The following is a 20,714-nucleotide window of genomic DNA, read 5'->3' as shown; positions in this document are numbered from 1 at the left end:
GCAAGATACATGAAAGAAGAAGAAGCTAGACCAATCACAGACGTCGATTTCACCAGATGTACATTTTTAGCAGTATGGGTAATGCAGTTCTTCTCCGTGCGATCTTGATTAAAACGTGTTTTTACTAAAACTATAGTGATTGCATACACACTCGGTAGTTCTACGTGGAGCATATAGAACCATTACAACCTAGTGGTAAGTGTACATTGAATTGCTACGACTTTGTGGCTGATAGGCCTAATGAAAAACCCTATGGTGAAAATGAATGGGCAGTTTACTTCCGACACCTCACTGCGATGCTCTATTGAATGGAGGACAAAACGTTTAAAAGGAGAAACACATTTAATTTTTAATATCCAATCAACCTCTCAGAAAGCCTGACTATGTCTGTCTGTCTGTCTGTCTATCTGTCTGTCTGTCTGTCTGTCTGTCTGTCTTTCTTTCTTTCTTTCTTTCTTTCTTTCTTTCTTTCTTTCTTTCTTATATTTTTTAACTCAACAGAAGTATACCTAATTACTGTATGCTCTAATGTGAGCATTAATCTCTCTTATCATGGTGCTTTGCTAACATGGAAATGATAGAAGTAGGCTACTTTAGCACCACCTTGTGGAGGTTGAATTTAAAAGGTTTATTCATAATCAGTGGTATCCAGTCTGTGTGGAAGAGTCCCTGAGCAATACACTGCCTGGGCCATGTATTAATAACACACACTGCTCCTTATAGTTAGGATGGGTAAATGTATTAATAACATCCTTTGCTCCTAATAGTTAGGATGGATACATGTAGATGATGTCACATAATGTGCAAATACAATTATGTGACATTATGTTAGTCTCGGATACAGCAGAGAAAAGAAGAAAGGATGAAACTAGCCTACTACTAGCAGTATAAATGGAGTAGGAATGGACCCCTCCCCACCCTAAAAGACAGATTTTGTAACCCATTTTTCACCCAGTGACTGTCACTCCCTCCAGTCATGAACGACACCGTAGTTATGCATACTGATCCATTTATTTAAGCGCTCTCACAGCTCAAACAAACCAAACCGTCGAACAAATAAATAAAGCATAAAACAACAAAAACTTGTATTAATAAACAGAAACAAAACAATTGTACAAACAAACAATGAAACCATGCAAATGCCAAACAATACATACAATATACCTTGCTGGCTGCATTGACTTTAGAAGGGAGACGGATATATTATCCCAGGGGGGGAAATCAGTTGCCCAGAGGCAGCACAGCAGTATAAGGTTATTTACAAAGTTACAGAGAAGTAAGAAAGAAGATAAGATAAACATGCCCAGGGACAGATGCGTTACAGCAACACAACTGCAATAAAAGTCATGTCATTAACCATACATTGAAACCCCAACATGTAGTTGAGAAGTATACATATAAAATATATACTTGAGTAAACAGTAAAGGAAAAGCAACACAATAGAATGCAAGGTTTTCACATGGCTTGTTGCTCAGATCTTTGCAATACTCAATTGTTCCAGAAGATGGAGACAGAGCACTAGTAACTACTCAATCCCCCTTTCTTTCCATTCCCAGATGCTCTGTGCTGCTAGGACACAAGAAGGGGTGACATGATGCTTTTTAATGGTGCTTTTGTGCGCTGCATGTCTAAACTGTAGACATAAATACCTGGACACCTCATTGGCCTTGCTCTGGGCCTTTCTCAATACTTTTACTTCTACTCCATTACATCTCAGAGGCCTTGTGGTTAGAGTGTCTGCCCTGAGACTGGTAGGTTGGGGTTCAAACCCCGGTCTGGTCATACCAGTGCCACCATGCTTGTAATCTGAGTCCCCACTCCCCAGGAGTTCCTTTTTGAAGTGACGAAAGCCGCTTCCAAGGAGTGGCTTTGTCTGTCCCGTACCTGTTTTTTTGAGGATTCCCATAGATTCTCAAGGAGTGAGAATGTTTGTCCCGTACATGTCCCGTACCTGTTATTTTTTTTTGAAGCGGTGAAAGCCGCTTCCAAGGAGTGGCTTTGTGTGTCCCATGTCCATATATCCATATATGGTCATTTCAGTCCAGAATGAACAGGTTTTATCAAAAACAAAATGTGTGTCCCATGTCCATATATGGTCATTTCAATCCAGAATGAACAGGTTTTATCTGTCCCGTACGTCCAGAATATGTGTGTAGTGTCTGTCCCGGTCTGATGATTGGATACTTTGAGGATTGGTCAAGCTTCACGTGACAATTCGGCCCTCCAGATAAAGAAATTCATTCATTCATTCAGAATAAAGAAGGTATCTATGTGTTCCAGAGTTCATAACTCTGGAACACATAAAAGTTCACCGCTTCACTTCGAACCGAGGTTTGATTTTTAGGATTCCCATAGATTCTCAAGGAGTGAGAATGTCTGTCCCGTATGACCCGTACATGTCCCGTGTATGGAGAATTGAGGATTGGTCAAGCTTCACATGACAATTTGGCCCTCCAGACAAATTCATTCATTCATTCAGAATTCATAAAAGTATAGAACTAAAGCACATAGAAAGTATAGATCTAGAACACAGAATGTATAAATCTAGAACACAGATTTCAAAGCTCTGGAACACATAGAATAAAAATTCACCTTGATTATTTCGCCACTAGGGGGAGTGGGGCATGCTTGGCACTCAGCATCAAGGGTCGGATTGGGACTTGGACACTATGGCACATATGAGTCCACTAGTACTATTGGTTCTCAAACATTTTATTTGCAAGGACCCCCATAACTGACTCAGAGAGTGTACGTTCATTTGTACACTCTCAGAGTTAATAGAGTTTAGCTATTATGGTCATTCAGGGCTACTCTATCTCTTGATGGGTTTCTGGTAATATTATTGTCCGCTCAGTCTGTGGAGAAAATGTATTTTCACAGACATGTCCACCACAAGCCAAAATGGTGATGAGGGGTCATCACCACAGACCCTAGTTTAAGTGGGCCTTTTCTGCCTTTATCGATAGATGTATAGTATGTATCTAGGCTGACAGGAGGAAACGGGGAGAGAGATGGTGGGTGACACGCAGCAAAGGTCTTCAGGATCGGGACTCGAACCTGCGACGCTGCAAGACGGGTCTAGATTATCAGCCTAGGTGCCTGGACCACTACACTGTGGCCCAGGCCTCTTCCTTGCATTTCCCCAGTTTTAATGTGTTATTAATACACACATGTGTACACGCGCACGCCTATTGATGCACGTTCACGCACAAGCAGATATATATATATGTGCAGAAGCTTATATAAGCATTGCATAAACAATAACTGGTTGACACACATCAGCGTTGAATGCATACACTCAATGCGTTGCTCATGGTTTCTATTGGTCAGGTGAGCATGTACATGAACACAACACGATAAATGTCCATGCAATTGCGGAAAACAACAATGTTTTATTATTCTTATTGTGGTGAGAACCCAGACAATTTGGTAGTGAATGTTGTAAAACAGGACATTTTTAGATATTTGTCATGACTCGAGACACAGGATTGAAACTGGGACAACCCTGGGCAAACCAGGACATCTGGCCACCTTCATTTCCTTGCATATCTTGGGTGGTTTTCTCCACCAGATCTTCCTATACCTCCTCTTGGCAGAAGGAAGAGCATCCTGCCGTAGATCTCTCTTTACAATGGACTCACTCTCATGGTTGGGGGTCTTTTGCATGATTCAGCAGAGTCCCAGAGTCCCATGGCTAACGTCTCCCAACCCCCTCCCCTCCACTCTGTGGTTGTTGGGGGTCTTTCGCATGATTCAGCGAAACCATTGATTCTCAGCCTTTCTCATTTCAAGGACCCTGCAGTGCAGGTTGATATGCATTAGGCCACCATGCCAGTGCCACAATGGAGCTGTGTTGGGCAAGTTACTCGGGAAGAGTACTAATATGTTACAGGTTACTTATTGCTCCTTTAAAAGGTGATAATTACAGCGGTATCAAGAGTAGCTATGTTATAAGTTATATTACTATATTGCAATTTACGATTTAGGCATTTTGCAGAGGCTGTTTATCCAGAGTAGCGTACGCAAGGTAAACACAAAACATCAAATGCAGAGAGACAGTATAGCCTCAAGTAATCATCAATTTCAAGAGAGAATGCATGCTTAAAAAAATAACAGATCTAGTCGGTCATAGCTTGTCGATAAGCAGATATATACGATTTTACGTCTGGTATTTTTGAGGATTTTTGAAAAATCTAGAAAGTGTTTGAAAAAAGTTTGAGAACTACTGATTTTTAGAAGGCAATCATAGAATCGGGTTAATTGTAACTTAGTAACTCAAAAGTGACGTGGACTACTAACTGTAATATTGTTACTGTTTCGGTAAGAGTAATAAGTCACACTATAATAGTTACTGGGTAAAGTAATAATATTGCATTACGTAAGTAAATAGTTACTGTCCCAACACTGATGGTGCCCCCCAGACCCCCACGTTGGGAACTAGTGAGCTAAACAACCACACTCCCAACCCCCCATAGTCCTGTCCCTACAGGGGTCAGTGAATAGGTCACACACAATTCAGGCCGGGCCTTTTGGACCCCTTTTGAGGTCAGCGGGGATGGGATGAGACGGGACGGGAGGGGGGATGCGTGGAGGCCGATGACAGGAGAGGGGCTCGTCCAATGGCAGCGGAGGAGCCAGGAGGCGAGCTGTACGCTATGCGCACCGCTCCCCGACATTCATAACCTGATAATGACTTTTACTGCATTGATCTGACCTCAGGAGCTTGACCTCGGTTCATCCGCAGAGCCTGGCCATCCGTCCACCCACAAACTGACCGTATTGGCAGGTGACCAAGCGGAATTCCTAATCAAACACCCCCGAGAGGGCTCCCCGCCTTCTCCCCCTCGGCTGGTGAGAAGTCACCCAAACAGTGGGTCATTTTTATGCTTCACGAGGCCGGGTGATCCTTGAGGATCGTTTGAACTCAAAAAGTAGGCATTTAGCAGACGCTCTTTGTCCCTGAGCAACTTACAGTAAGCAAGGTAAACACATAAACACAATCTAGGGGGGGTCCCTAGATGACAGTGAAGTGTAAGCCCCTTTTCCACATGCCCAACACCACACCACACCACTCCACACCACACCGCCCACTTGTGCCAGGTTTTCCACTACAAGGACCTGGGTAGAGTGGCGTGAAAGTGGTACTAAACTATCTGAGCTAGGCCAAACAGGGCCAAACACTTCATACACTTCTCTCACTGACTTTTCATTTAGACCACCAGGATATAGTTGTAATACATGATAATAGATTCTATTGTGTTATAACCACTATTATAATCTATTATAGTGTATAGTAATACATAAATACTTTATAATGTATTATAATCACAGTTATAATCCATTATAGTGTATTATAATTTAGGATAGTACAAATTTATATTGTATTATAATCACAGTTAAAAGGGTCAATTTGTTTCTTACCGATAGGGGTACTTTATGTAATGGAAAATGTAGATCTTTTTTATGTGGTGTGGTGTGGTGTGGTGTGGTGTGGTGTGGTGTGGTGTGGTGTGGTGTAGTGTGGTGTGGTGTGGTGTGGTGCTAAAGCTGCAGTCGAAAAGGGCTTATACAAGCTCACAACGAGGAGTTGAGCTTGTATATCTGATACCTGCTTTTTTCCCACAATGGAACTGAGTCAAACTAAATGTAAATACCTCGACTCCTACAATTCCAAGTGCTTGTCCTCAGTTCAAATATGATTCTTTTGGGGGGTTTTGGCCTAAAAGGTTTGAGAACCACAATAACATGCTATCTAAATGTCATTTTAACACATGCATAATACTGCATGGTGGTCAAGGCTAGGTAATTGGGAGTGAATCTGCAGTTGGAACTGCAGTGGGGAGTCTGTTCCTCTTCCACAACTCACTGAACATAGCCTATAGTCAGTAACTACATAACACGTCGCAATGAACGTATTGTGAGCTTGAAGATATTTTATATGTAGGGAAAAAAGAGTGGACCAAGTTTAGTACAGAGCCAACCCGGGTATTGGTTTACTAAGTATAGAGGGTTTAATGTTAAGTGAATTATTCCTGAATTGAGTTGATGTTGCAAGATGGTTATTATAATCTGGTATTGTAAGTGGATTCAAAATATTACTCGAGTCGAAGTATTGGCATCACAATATACGATACTTAAAAAGGTGGTGTTTTTACATACAATTATAATATAATGTTCTTATGTTGATCATAAGACCCAATTACTGAATGTCAGTCCCCAGGTTTTCTTCAGAATATGTAGCCTATGACACTGATTTACAGACACTATGGCACGCACACTGGTACAGACTTTTTAGACTTTTCAAGGACCCCCATAACTCTGAGTGTGTACGCAGGGAACCCCCTTAAAGGAACCTTCTAAAGGAACCCTGAAGTCCCAGTCTACTGATATACTTATTTTTTTCTCCTCTCTACATTTTTATCCCATGATTTTGTAACCAATTTTTCACCCGATGTCAATTATCTAATGTAATCCTGGGCAGTGGGCGCTACACTCCCTCTGCCAACCCACCCTGGCCACAATAGGTGATATAAATGGCATGAATCTGTAGACACCGGAAGTGCCACGGTTAACGGAAGTTACGTCATGAGTTGCAGTCTTCCGGTGAAATTCTTCCGACGGAAGTAGCACCGTTTCATGCCGTTTCAGCCTATTAGTAGGGCAGGAGAGAGGGGTCTACCAGCACCCCAATGACAGTTTTTCGAAACCTGTTTTTTTTGGACCGTTATGATGTCTAGTTATGATTTCTGCTTGTTGCCGTCGCCAACTAATGTCCCATGGGGTTCATTTTTAACCTTTTCTCACAACTATTCCCAATCTGAACCATACAATGGTCATAACAGAAAATGCCATAACGCTTGATGTAAACAACCTACAGGGACAAATGAACACACTTTTCTATATGATTTTGACCCAGGGAATTCATTAAAGTGGTTATTTTTTACATTTAAGCACATCTTGACCCTATTTCAGGACAGAAACGGCGAAGAATAACCCAAAAATGTTCAAAACACGTCTATACTTCTCTTTGTACAGATGAATTAAGGTGTATTCTTTTGATACCACAGGTTTTTTAGGACCCTTATGATGTCTAGTTATGATTTCTGCTTGTTGCCGTGGTCAACTAATGTCCCATGGGGTTCATTTTTAACCTTTTCTCACATATCCCCAATTAGTGTGGGGATTTAGGGGAGCAAATGCTAATTTCGTGCTATTTTGACTTAAAGCGCGAAATTTTGCACAGATGTAGCCCAGGGCTTGCTCTAATGATTTAGCTAGGGCGCCCGAGTCTGCGACTTTCGGGGTCGCCACAGCGGTCAAATCAAGTTGGGCTTCCATTGACTTTCTATACAGGAGGAAAATACCCAGAAAAAGATTTTTTTTCTGGGTATTTAAGGAGGATCTGAGGGGTCTAACTAGGGGTTTGTCATGATGCTGAATCCATTGCAGGCATTTGTTTTGCACAAAAAACATTCTGTGGGCTAGAAATGGCCTCAGAAAACAATACACGTATGGGTGAGTATTCATGTTAGTCGGAGGCCTTAGGGTTTTTTTTTCTTGTGCTAATCAGTCTAAAAGTTCAAAATTTTGCACAGATGTAGCTCAGGGCATGTTCTAATGATTTAGCTAGGGCGCCCGAGTCTGCGACCTTCGGGGTCGCCACAGCACCCACACAACTCTGAAAAGTGATGACTCATCACTTTTCATCACTAAAGTCGATGGGAGCCCAACTTGATTTGGCCGCTGTGGCAACCCCGAATGTCGCAGACTCGGGCGCCCTAGTTAAATCATTAGAGCATGCCCTGAGCTACATCTGTGCAAAATCTTGAACTTTTAGACTGATTAGCACGAGAAAAAAAACCCTAAGGCCTCCGACTAACATGAATACTCACCCATACGTGTATTGTTTTCTAAGGCCATTTCTAGCCCACTGAATGTTTTTTGTGCAAAACAAATGCCTGCAATGGATTCAGCATCATGACAAACCTCTAGTTAGACCCCTCAGATCCTCCTTAAATACCCAGAAAAAAAATCTTTTTCTGGGTATTTTCCTCCTGTATAGAAAGTCAATGGAAGCCCAACTTGATTTGACCGCTGTGGAGACCCCGAAGGTCGCAGACTCGGGCGCCCTAGCTAAATCATTAGAGCAAGCCCTGGGCTACATCTGTGCAAAATTTCACGCTTTATGTCAAAATTGCACGAAATTAGCATTTGCTCCCCTAAATCCCCACACTAATTGGGGATATGTGAGAAAAGGTTAAAAATGAACCCCATGGGACATTAGTTGACCACGGCAACAAGCAGAAATCATAACTAGACATCATAAGGGTCCTAAAAAACCTGTGGTATCAAAAGAATACACCTTAATTCATCTGTACAAAGAGAAGTATAGACGTGTTTTGAACATTTTTGGGTTATTCTTCGCCGTTTCTGTCCTGAAATAGGGTCAAGATGTGCTTAAATGTAAAAAAATAACCACTTTAATGAATTCCCTGGGTCAAAATCATATAGAAAAGTGTGTTCATTTGTCCCTGTAGGTTGTTTACATCAAGCGTTATGGCATTTTCTGTTATGACCATTGTATGGTTCAGATTGGGAATAGTTGTGAGAAAAGGTTAAAAATGAACCCCATGGGACATTAGTTGGCGACGGCAACAAGCAGAAATCATAACTAGACATCATAACGGTCCAAAAAAAACAGGTTTCGAAAAAGTGTCATTGGGGTGCTGGTAGACCCCTCTCTCCTGCCCTACTATATGGTCGTAACCAGGCTTTTCTCTTCGCAGATGAGTAAGCCTGGCTACGCGAGGCTACTGCCAACCTGGGGAGACAACGGACTGACCTCATGCTTCCTTCTATGCATGAGGAGGTCAAGTTGCTTCTTTTCACCTGACACGGGGGAGTTTCCCCGGTTGGATGTGGCACGTAGAAGGAACACGTTATTCCAACCAGTTCCTTTCCCCTCCATCAGGCGCCCCGGCTGGCCAGGGGGAGGCCGTAAAGAGACCAGGATTTCTGCATGTTTTTGTGAGGGTACCTAGTACCTACCCTAGGAGACACGGGGAGAACATGCAAACTCCACGCAGAAAGGCCCTTTTGCCAACCCCACCCAGGCTAAGGGCCAAATACATTTTGATGAAAATGTCCATCACAAGCCAGCATGGCGGTTGACCCCTGTTTGTTATTCATGTGGTTCATGCATCTTTTACCTTGACCATCGCATGCAGGCTGTTCTGGGGGAAGGGGAGGGTGGGGGGACACTACAGCTGGACCTTGGTCTTCCTGCTGAATAAGGGTCCAGCGAGGGGGAGGGGGAGGTCATGCCCCTCCCTACCACCACAAGGAGAGATGGACACTGGATCAATATCTGCATTTACGCAGCAGCTGTCCAACAACTCGCAACGTCATTGGACGGTTCCTCGTATAATTGTCGGACCGGACAACAAGAGAGACCAAAAGGATTCTATATTTATTTATTTGCATATTATTTAATTGTTTCAAGTTGTTGTAGAGCTAGCAGGGGTCTTAAACGTTTGTCAGCTCATGGACCTCTTAGCTGAGAGAGAGAGATGAAGCATATGGGATAAAATTGTGTTGCAGTTTAAATGTTTTCTCAGATTTCATCATAGGCTTGTTCGCCAGCACTGTCATCAGCATATCGTCATTGTCGGGTGAAAACCTTGTATGTCCAAAACCGTTCGTTTTGCATTTATAATTTTAAAAAATGATTTAAACTACGAGGCGTTGTGTGCTTGTAGATCTGCTGTTTTCACTACTTTTGTGCGACGGCCTTGTATGATGAAGCAGATCTTTACTTTGCGAAAGAATGGACAAATTGAAACTTGGAGATACGAGGTTTCCGCCCGACAAATATGCTATTTTTGAGTGGTGCTAACCGCTCCTATAGTGTGTGCCAGCGGCTACGTCATTGTAGTCCTTAGCGGCCATTTCTTGGGTCAAAACACAGGTGTTTCAATTGTTTGATTGCATAGAACTAATGCTATAGTCTAATCAGAACACCTGTGTAAGGCTGTGTTTACCCAAGAAATGGCCGCTCTTAGAACTACATTTGGCACACCCTATACGTCTGGCTTTGTGTGTAGGTCCCTATGTCCCTATGTCTCTATGTCCGTATGAGCGCGAGACTAACGTCATAGAAAGTACGCAGAGACCCACATCACCACAGCTGATGTCACGGACAGAACGGCCCATACAAGGAGATATTATGCACGTGTGTCATGTTTGATACCATGCAAAGTGAGCCACCGCTCACTTCGCACCGGTTGCGATTTTGACCAATGATCACCTCAGAATAGGGAAGCTGCTGGGGTTCAAGTGAAAGATCCTATCACACAAAGATTTGGCAGCCCCCCCTGTAGTAACTCTGAGGACCCACCTAGAGGTCCCAGGCCTCCTTCTGAAGAGGTTTTTAAGTTGCTCGACTATAAGCTAAGCCCCCATGTTTTCACCCCCCCCCCCCCTTTTTCTCCCCATTTTTCTGCTTTTGTAATTGATGTTATCCTATGTAAAGTACTCTGTTCTATCCGTCTGTCTTTCAATGTTATATGAAATACATGAAGTGGTTCCCGTGTAAATAAGCCATAAAGCTTACTAGGATCTCCTTTTAGTTGACCTTGTACCAGTGATTTGTGCTGTCATGAAACTGTACTTAGTTTCTTTCTATTGCAAACTGCTAATAAACTCTTCAAACAATCAATCAATCAATCAATCAATCAATCAATCGATTCCATATTTTAATGCTGTTGGTCCTTGTGTTTGCGGCTGTTTGCCACGTAGGGACTGACTGACTGACTGACTGCTTGTATAGAGGATCAAAGGTTTGCCCACATTTGTGCCCACATTTTTCAGTACCCGCTGGGGTATCATCACCATGTGTCAGCATCCTGGTTGAAGGGAGACTAGATAATAGCGCCTTTATCCAAGGTTCTTTATAATGATGACATGTGCATTACATTCACCCATTCACACACATTCATACACCGATGGCGGAGGAAACCATGCAAGGCACCAACCTGCTCATCAGGAGAAATTGGGGGTGTCTTGCTCAAGGACACTTCGACGCTAACTCTGGGGGAGCCCGTGATCATACAGGGAACCCTCCCGCTCTACCTCCTAGGCTACTGCCACCCCTGTGTAGGCACCCAGAAATCTGGACACAGCAGCAGTAAAGTGCACAGAATGTTAGAGAGGCAGGGGCTGACATTTCTAAAAGGGCCTTTTGGTGGAAATATCGAAAATAGCCGCGTTGTGAGCTTGGAGGTCGGCTATTTTCAGTGCTTGCTACCACAATGAACGAAGCATAATCAAGTCAATACTGGAGATGTAGCGTACGGCATGGATTTCTACACAGAAAGGGCAATTGTACCAGTGAACTGTACCGTCATGAAACTTTGTGGTAAATGGTAAAATGGTGCAGCACTTTTTATCCAAGGCGCTTTACATAGATTGTGCATTACATTCACCCATTCATACACCGGTGGCGGAGGAAACCATGCAAGGCACCAACCTGCTCACCGGGAGCAACTAGGGCTCAGAGTCTTGCTCAAGGACTCTTCGACATTAACTCAGGGAGAGCCCGGATTCGAACAGGGAACCCTTCGGGAACCCTTCATGCTCTAATAACGGTTTCTCTACCCCTGAGTTATTATGGCACCCCCCTATGCAAACTTCTAATAAAGTCTTCAATCAATCAATCAAATTCTTTCGACAAGATGCTGCATTCAAGTTCAGGAGAGTTTGGACATGGCAATTCTCTAGAATGATGCCTTCGGGTATGGCATGGAAAGCGGGCATTTGCGTTTCTTTCACCATAGTAAAAACTGCATTCATGCTCTGGAGAGGGCACTTTTTACAGATGGATAAAAGGGCAAGGGCACACGCCCCCTTTGATGTCTATGTGTGCACGTGCCTGCACAGCAGGTCTGATGGGAGGTACCGCCACTTTATAACACATCCTGGGACAGGACTGGATGTAGAACAGGATTTCCCAAAGTGGGCGCTGTGGCACCCTAGGATGTCGCCATGCCAGTCCAGGGGTGCCTCATTTGATAATATTTGGAATTCCTCAATATCACTACATCAATATCACTTCACTATACTTATAAAACAGACCTGATTTGCAATGTACTATATGAGTTCTTTTTTCATCTACAGCCAACTCTCTTCACCAAAAATAGCAGATATACAAGCTCACAACCCGTCACAAGTTAACGTGACGCGTTGTGAGCTTGTAGATCGGCTACTTTTGGTGAACCTTCCCCCCAGAATAGGCATGCTGGGGTTCAAGTGGTTAAACGTCAAGCATACATTTATTTTCAGTCAGTTCTGATGGAAACGGATATTTCTCCGTGACATTGCCTATACCGTAACTCAGGTGGAAAGGTGTGCATTTACGCCACATAATATGATGTAAGATTCTAAAAAATAACAATGTAATTCAGAGGTGCCATGGATGAAAATGTTTTTACAGGGATGCCCTGAGTCAAAAAAGCTTGAAACCCCCTGATGTAGAATACCATGATAGTGGGGCTTGGGAGACTGTTTTTGCAGCTGCCTGGTGAAGGCAATCTCCCAGAGTGCAGAGTATAATACACTTGAATGTCATCCCCCCCTCCCATATACCGTATACACGCTTTCAACTTCAAACGCCAACTAAGTTAACCATGTTAAAACACACACTCCTGCTTTTGGTGACTGATATTGTCCTTCTAATGTGTGAGGAGACCCTCATATATTTTTCAATATTGTATTGTATTTTGTAATTTATATTTTCTTTAATGTAATGTTGCATTATTAAATAGCTAATTGGAAAGAAGAAGAAGAAGGGGGACATAAGTATTCATATAGAGTCACCAGAAACAGGAATGTCTGTATTCAATGAGTCTAAACATGGTTAACAACATGGAGTTTGAAGTTGAGTTGGAGGAGGGCGTGTGTGACCAAATTACGAAATATCTACATATCGAAACAAGCAACTTAAAGCTATTTGATTGATGCAGTGTACTTTATTTTATTGTCAATGTCATTTCTTAATATTTCTGTCTTTGTGTTTCCATGTGTTCAACAGACGCAGCCAGGGGGAAAGCTCAGATTTGACATCATTATTACAGTACTTGACTAAAAGACATCTTAGTATTATAATCGAGAGGATTCTCCCATTTCGTTGTGCAGGGATGGCAAGCGCAGGAACACTCAAAATCAACAGGGTTCGCCCACAATATTCCAACACATTCTCACCCCTAACTCATACCATATTCTCCAGAGGCATGGCCACGTTATAGGCTATCTTTCCCACCTTCAATAGACTTACATGATGAATAATTTAACTTTTTACACCCTTTTCTCCCCAATGAAGTAGATCGTAAATGGTGCATTTATATAGTGTCTTATCCAAGGCGGTTTAGAATGATTGTGCATTACATTCATCCATTCACACACACATTGATACACCGATGGCGGAGGAAACCATGCAAGGCACCCACCTGCTCATCGGGAGAAATTAGGGGTTCAGCGTCTCGCTCAAGGACACTAACTCTGGTGGAGCCCGGGATCGAACTTCCCAAGCTGCCGCTCTACCTCCTGAGCCAGCTACCACCAATTAATTCCTCCCCACATAATTCCTTCCTGCTGTTGTATCCTACTGACTCACCTGCCAGTGAGGAGCCCCCACCGGGAGGACGTACTGCAAGGTTCCCCAATTAGTTTTCCCCAAGGGCCGAATTATGTCTAGGGTACCAAGCCGAGGGCCACAACATTGCAGGGGGCGACGGTGGTGTTCCCACTACTCCAGCGACAGTTTTCGTTGTTGTCGGGTGAAAATCTTGTATGTCCAAAACCGTTCGTTTTGAAATTATCATTTAAAAAATGATAAATTCAAAACAGCCGATCTACAAGCACACAACGCCTCGCGGTGCGAGGCGTTGTGTGCTTGTAGATCTGCTGTTTTCACTACTTTTGTGCGACGGCCTTGTATGATTTGCGAAAGAACGTACAAATTTGGAGATACGAGATTTCCACCCGACAACGACGATATACTAGTGTTGTTGCTGCTCTTATACCACCATTATTACTGGGGTTGGTGTGGGCCAGACAGTAGCCCCCCGCAGGCCGCAAATGGCCCGCGTGGCGCCTATTGGTGAACCCTGACGTACTGTATTCAAGCCCCCAGAGAACCATGGTAGAACGTTGAAGCAGCCATATCCTGGTGGATAAACCTGGGAGTGCAGTTAAACGCTACTGCACGTGCGTATGCTAATGCTAATGCTACTGCTACTGCTACTGCTACTGCTACTGCTACTGCTACTGCTACTGCTACTGCTACCTAGTGCGCCTGCGCGGTGCTTAACACTTCCGCAAAATTGCGCGAATTGGCCTAAATATTTAGGCCTACTTCCGTCAGTCTTCCGCTGCTTCAAATGCCACTGAGCAACTTGCATTGAAATGAATAGCTGGGCAGTTTGGCACTCGCCCTCCCTCTAGCTGGGGTCAGGGCCATCCGCTCTCTATAGGCTATAGGCCTATACGTATTACCTCTGTGTGTATCCTACCAACTCACCTGAGGAACACAAAAGGTGCGCCACAAGGCATGCTGGGAACTTGGGAAGTCCAATTCCATAATTCCAGGAGGTTTCACATTTGGTTCCTTTTGTACACTCAGAGTTACAGACCTGTTATAGTCATTCTTTCAGGGCTAGCTAGCTCTTTGTGTGTTTCTGGTAATAATATTACTTTTTTTTCTTCTTCTTCTTTGTTGTCGTATTCCTAAGATAATAGGATCTAAAGGGGACTCTTTGTGTCTCCATAGGGAACAAAGCAGGCTCTGAGGTAACCACTGCTGGTCATCAAATTATTGACTCGGGAAAGCGACAAAAAAATTAAATGTTCCATGAATTCAAGTCTCTGTGGGGTCAGTAATGAGAGAAAAATTGAATGTTTTGGGTGAACTTTCCCTTTAAAGGAATAGTTCCCCAAAATGACTATTTTTCTATTGATTACTCACGCCATGGAGAGTTGAGTTCAGGCTAGGCTATATATATTTTTTTTTTTCCTAAGACAAAATAATATATTTAATAAATACCCCATTGAGCGGATCGCCCCAATGGTCAATTTCAACACACTGAAGACCATAGCTGGTGCAATAATCCAGCCCCTCTTTGACTACGGAGTTCAAGTATGGTATCGTGACGCCCCACAAGCCCTTAAAACTAAACTCCAAACAGCCCAAAATAAACTAATTAGGGTCCTGCTTAACCTTCCCTATCAGACTCACCTCACCGCTACTCACCAATTAAGAGTGGGGTGGCTCAGAGTAGATGACAGAGTACAACAACTTGCAATGGGCCTGGTGTACAAGATACACTACACCACTATGATACCCAAGTACCTGTCAAAATACTTTATAAACATTAAGGATGTCCATAATTACAACACCAGAGGCAGCGCTACAGATCACTTCCAACCCATAGTCAAAACCAATAAAGGGTCAAACTCGTTTTTCTGCTATACCACCAAAATGTGGAAAGCCTTACCGAAGGCCCTTTTCTGTTGGCAATGGGGTTCGCCAGGGGGGGCTATTATCACCAGCCCTTTTTAATTTATATATGAATGACCTCTCTGTTCAGTTAAATAACTGCAAGACTGGCTGTATGATTGGGAACACCCTAGTGAACCATCTCATGTATGCAGATGATCTAGCTATACTTTCTCCCAGCAGTGCTGGGTTTCAGCAGCTGCTAAATGTTTGTTCTGAATATGGAGTAGCTTTTGATGTAAAGTATAATGCCAAAAAGAGTGTTGTAATGACCTGCAGAACGAGGGGGGATAAGGACCTTTCCTTTCCTTCTTTTTATCTATCAGGGCAAGTGCTATCGGTGTGTAGCAAAGCAAAGTACTTGGGACATGTCATAACAGACCAATTGACTGATGATGACGATCTATATAGACAACGTCGTATCTTATATGCTCAAGCTAACATGCTGGGGAGGAAATTTCACTCTTGTTCAAATGAAGTGAAGGCAAACCTATTCAGGGCATACTGTACACCTCTGTATACTGCACCCCTGTGGGTCAAGTTCAGGAAGGCTAGCATGTATAAACTGCAGGTTGCTTATAATGACTGCATGCGAATATTAATGAGAAAACCTAGGTGGAGCAGTGCAAGTGAGCTGTTCTGTAATATGGGTGTCAATACGTTTCATGCACTTCTGAGAAACCTGATGTACAAATTTATGGTCCGTCTGGATGAGTCTCAAAACTCTATTATCATGCTGCTGACTAACCCTTGCCTCAGTGCTACCAGGTATCAGTCTCCGTTTTGGAAACACTGGTATGAGTGCCTTTTGTTATAGCTGTGTTGTTTATGTACTAGGGGTGTTCTTTTTGCACTTTGTGTATGTATTTTGTTTTTATGTGGTTGTTTGTTTTTAATGGACCTTGAAGTCTGTAAATAAAAGTTGATTGATTGATTGATTGATTGAAAGGAGTGTGGATCACTAGCATCCTTTAAAATTGCCCTGAAAAACCACTTACAGGCAGCAGCCGTTCGCAACTGGTAAAAAAAAAACTAACCTAGCCCAACCCTACCCTCCCCTGCCCCTTCTTTGTATATACTTACTGTTTGTTTAGACTTACTGTTTTCTTTTTTTGTTCTATCATTTTTTTTCCTTACATATCTACTGCATAGTACTGTGTTCTATTCGTCTGTCATTCAATGTTATATGAGATACTTAAATGGTTTCCTGTGGAAATAAGCTTAGTCTTTTCATGGATCTCCTTTTAGTAGACCTTGTACCAGTGAACTGTACCATCATGAAACTGTACCTTTTCCTATGCAAACTTCTAATAAAGTCTTCAATCAATCAATCCGGATGGGGACCCAAATGCATTCGGAATCCCATTCGGAATCAATGGGGGTAAATTTATTATAAACAAATTATTGTCTTAGGAATGCAACAAATACAAAAAAACATTATTGCACTTAAAGGAGTAGTTCACCCCCAAAATGACTTTTTTCTATTGATTACTCATGCCATGGAGAGTAGAGTTCAATAATATTCTTTTGTTTTTGTCGCATTCCTAAGACAAAAATTTGATTTGAGTAAATTTACCCCCATTGATTCCGGATGGTGACCCGTTTCGAAACGGGTCACCATCCGGAATCAATGGGGGTACATTTATTGTTATCACATTTTTGTCTTAGGAATGCGACAAAAACCCAAAAATATTATTGAACTCTACTCTCCATGGCATGAGTAATCAATAGAAAAAAAGTCATTTTGGGGGTGAACTACTCCTTTAAGTTTCCATGGCGTGAGTAATCAATTGAAAAAATGCATTTTCGGGGTGAACTACTCCTTTAATAAACATGACGTTTAGAAAAAAAGGGTGGGAAAAAAGTTGAAAATCCACGCTGCTGCAGCTAGGTGGCGACATTTCCCCTGTTCTTGGCTCGGAGACGCAGTGAGTGTCCAGTGGCTCAGATCACAGCCAGTCAGTTGGTTGTGGTCAGCCGAGGCGCTCGGACGCAGACAGTTCACCCACCGGGGGAGGATAGAACTGGAGAGACTTTAGCATGCAAGGACAATTACTCTAAATGGCGTCTATCAAAAGGAAACTATACCAGCGTTTGCTGTTCTTCCACGTTTTTCTTTCAATCTCAGGTAAGGCACATTATTTATTATGACCAATTAGCCTGCGATACTATGTTGATTAAACAGCACGGAGTAGCGGATCGACAGCGCTGGTTGATACGGAGCTGCTGCAAACCGAACCGTTTAGCGATTTAATTCGGTTTGAAACTGTTAAGATTACGCACGATAAACTTGTGCGTAAAGGTAGCTATGCTTTAGGTTATTGCCATGCACGAATCAAGTGAAATGATAATAAGTAATTACGAGGGATAGAGAGAGAGAGAGAGAGAGAGAGAGAGAGAGAGAGAGAGAGAGAGAGAGAGCAATGTCCAGTTAACAGCACGGGACACGGGACATCGAAATGATTGAATTGAAGAAAAGCCACTAACTAAGGCGCTGTGGTGCAATTAAACAGTGTCACTACTTTTAGTATTAGCAATGACTTTCTTAAGGTTTAATCAGTGGTGTGACTGACAAGTAGGCTAGGCATACTCTGTGTTTTAAAGTAGCAATACTGCAATGTAGAATAGGCTCCAGTAAAGTGAAAGTACCTCGAAATTGTACTTAAGTAGCCTACAGTAGCAGTTACTTTACACCACTGCTTTAAGGTTTAATAAGAAAGTAATGGTCCCTCTAGAGCAGAGCGACTCTTCAGTGGGTTGGACCTCTATACCTCTGATTCTCTGAAGCATAATATTAATAGGTCGTAGTTACTACAACTTTGGGTGAAACACAACACATATTAGCTGTTTAAATAGTAGACCTATTGCTTGGCTTCTTTCCCTCACACACCAGAGAGCTCCAGCAACCTGTAGGTTACATTAACTGCATTATAAACAGTGATTGATATTGCAACAATGGGGGCTCTTAAGTAATTAATAATGTAAGAATGTTAAGGAACGTAATGGAGCCAGTTACATCAATAATGCACGTAAAGGTAGGTAATGGAGCCAGTTGGTGTGTTAAAATGACAAGGATCTTATTCAGAACAAATAGGCCTTTTGACTCTTTTTAAGTTTCTTTTAGAGCGAAGAGAACTTAAAGCATTATGAATTTAATGTCATGATTTTGGACCCAAAAAAAAGCTTCATTCTATGACTTTATGAGATTAAAGTGAGGGTTGAAAGACATTTGAAACCTCTGATTATGCCTCTCACTCACGATACCTAGGCTATACATGTTTAAAGGGAAAGTTAAAGCTCTATAATATGATAGCAGGCTAATCATTTTAGTGTTCAGTTAATCTCCAAGCTCTTTGAGAAAAGTTAAAATTCATTTTCAGGTGTGGGTCGCTGAGTTAAGCCAATCGGGATAGAGTACACATTTCAATTCTGTCTGCTCTCAAATACTTTGTGTCATCACTTCTAATTTCACTGGTTTTATCCTCTGTGTTGAGTTCTCTGTCTGCGTGGTTGGATCAAACTGGTATCCTTACCTGAACATGTCTTCACAGAGCTGACCCCTGTTACTGAACAAACACTCAATAGCAATGATTACTATCTGAATATCTATTCAACACTATCTGAATATCTATTCAACACTTAGTCTAAACACGGAAACATCACTTAGTGTCACCGTGTGCATTGACACACACCTCTGCCCTACATTGAATTTGTTTTAAAAGTCAACCACTGACATCATCTCTTTTAGCAGATCCATATTAGCCACCAGTCTAAGTTCACTGAAACATCCTCCACAGGGATAATAATGGTGTCGGGAAGTATGAGCACGACATTTGATGGACGTACAGCTCTGTTGGTGCTGATGTCAGCTCATATTTAATGATACAAATAAACAGATCTTTTTCAAATAACCACTCGAGACTTTAAGATTCTCATTAGATCGGGGGGGGGGGGGGGTCCGTGACCCCTAGGGGGTCCTCAGAGAAACTGCAGGTGGGGGCCGTTAAATTTGTGTGTGATAGTGACTTAATTCTTTAATTTTTAAATGAAACACTTGAACCCTTGTATCCCTATTCTGTGGGGGAATAGCCAGAAATAGCAGATCTACAAGCTCACAACGTGTCACAGATGTGTTCTGAGCTTGTAGATCGGCTGTTTTCGGTAAAGAAGTTTGGTGAACAGGGAAGAAATAGCACACCAAGTACCGAGCCAAGGTTAAGTTTACAAAGTATTTAGGGTTTAAGTGGTTAAATGTCTGAAAATACACAATTAAAATCCAACATGTAGTGGAGGTCCCTGCTTCATCTCTCTCTCAGCTAAGTGGTCCCTGCTTCATCTCTCTCTCTCTCAGCTAAGGGGTCCCTGCTTCATCTCTCTCTCTCTCTCTCAGCTAAGGGGTCCCGCTCCCTGCTTCATCTCTCTCTCAGCTAAGGGGTCCCTGCTTCATCTCTCTCTCTCTCAGCTAAGGGGTCCCTGCTTCATCTCTCTCTCTCTCTCTCTCTCTCAGCTAAGGGGTCCCTGCTTCATCTCTCTCTCTCTCTCTCAGCTAAGGGGTCCCGCTCCCTGCTTCATCTCTCTCTCAGCTAAGGGGTCCCTGCTTCATCTCTCTCTCTCTCTCTCTCAGCTAAGGGGTCCCGCTCCCTGCTTCATTTCTTACTCTCAGCTTTTGGGCCCTTGGCCTGAAAAGCATTGAAGACCCCTGATTTAGATGAATGAGTAAATATGAATTGCATGCCATTAAAGGATGTTAATCACTGGCTTCTTTAAAAACTGTCCTGAAAAAGAATCTGTCAAGAAAAACTGCAAAAGTGTAGATTAAATCCCACTGAATGAGGGGGTTTCCTGTTCCTTGATGAAATAGGAGTCTAGGACCACAATGGAAACAAGTCCCCAGGACATTTGTGTGTGTGTGTGTGTGTGTGTGTGTGTGTGTGTGTGTGTGTGTGTGTGTGTGTGTGTGTGTGTGTGTGTGTGTGTGTGTGTGTGTGTGTGTGTGTGTCCTTTTAGCTATTTGTACATATTAATTGTAACTCAGAGTGCACAATTGGGGCCAACTTATTTGGTCCCATTTGCACAATCTGAGTAAAGGTAGTGCAAGTGATTTTCTTTGGTTGAAAGAAGTGTCAAATAGCTCTATATTCTGATAGTACTCATGTCTGTGTT

The 20,714-nt window shown here is 42.6% G+C and overlaps 1 protein-coding gene across 1 annotated transcript in view; it reads left to right on the top strand.

Annotated features, from left to right (window-relative positions):
- Positions 1 to 17,612: 17,612 nt before the first annotated feature.
- prtga (protogenin homolog a (Gallus gallus)) overlaps positions 17,613 to 20,714 on the top strand; it is a gene marked incomplete at both ends in the record, with an annotated part of 62,991 nt that continues 59,889 nt past the window's right edge. The window contains one exon of the mRNA XM_080730368.1: positions 17,613 to 17,679. Within this exon, the coding sequence (XP_080586494.1) occupies positions 17,613 to 17,679 (67 nt within the window). The remainder of the gene's footprint in view (positions 17,680 to 20,714) is intronic.

The sequence above is a fragment of the Nannobrachium achirus genome (genome assembly GCF_963921795.1).
Source record: "Nannobrachium achirus genome assembly, chromosome: 7".
NCBI classification, from domain to species: Eukaryota; Metazoa; Chordata; class Actinopteri; order Myctophiformes; family Myctophidae; genus Nannobrachium; species Nannobrachium achirus.
Note: the sequence above shows the minus strand (reverse complement) of the source record. Positions and strands in the feature narration are given on the sequence as shown.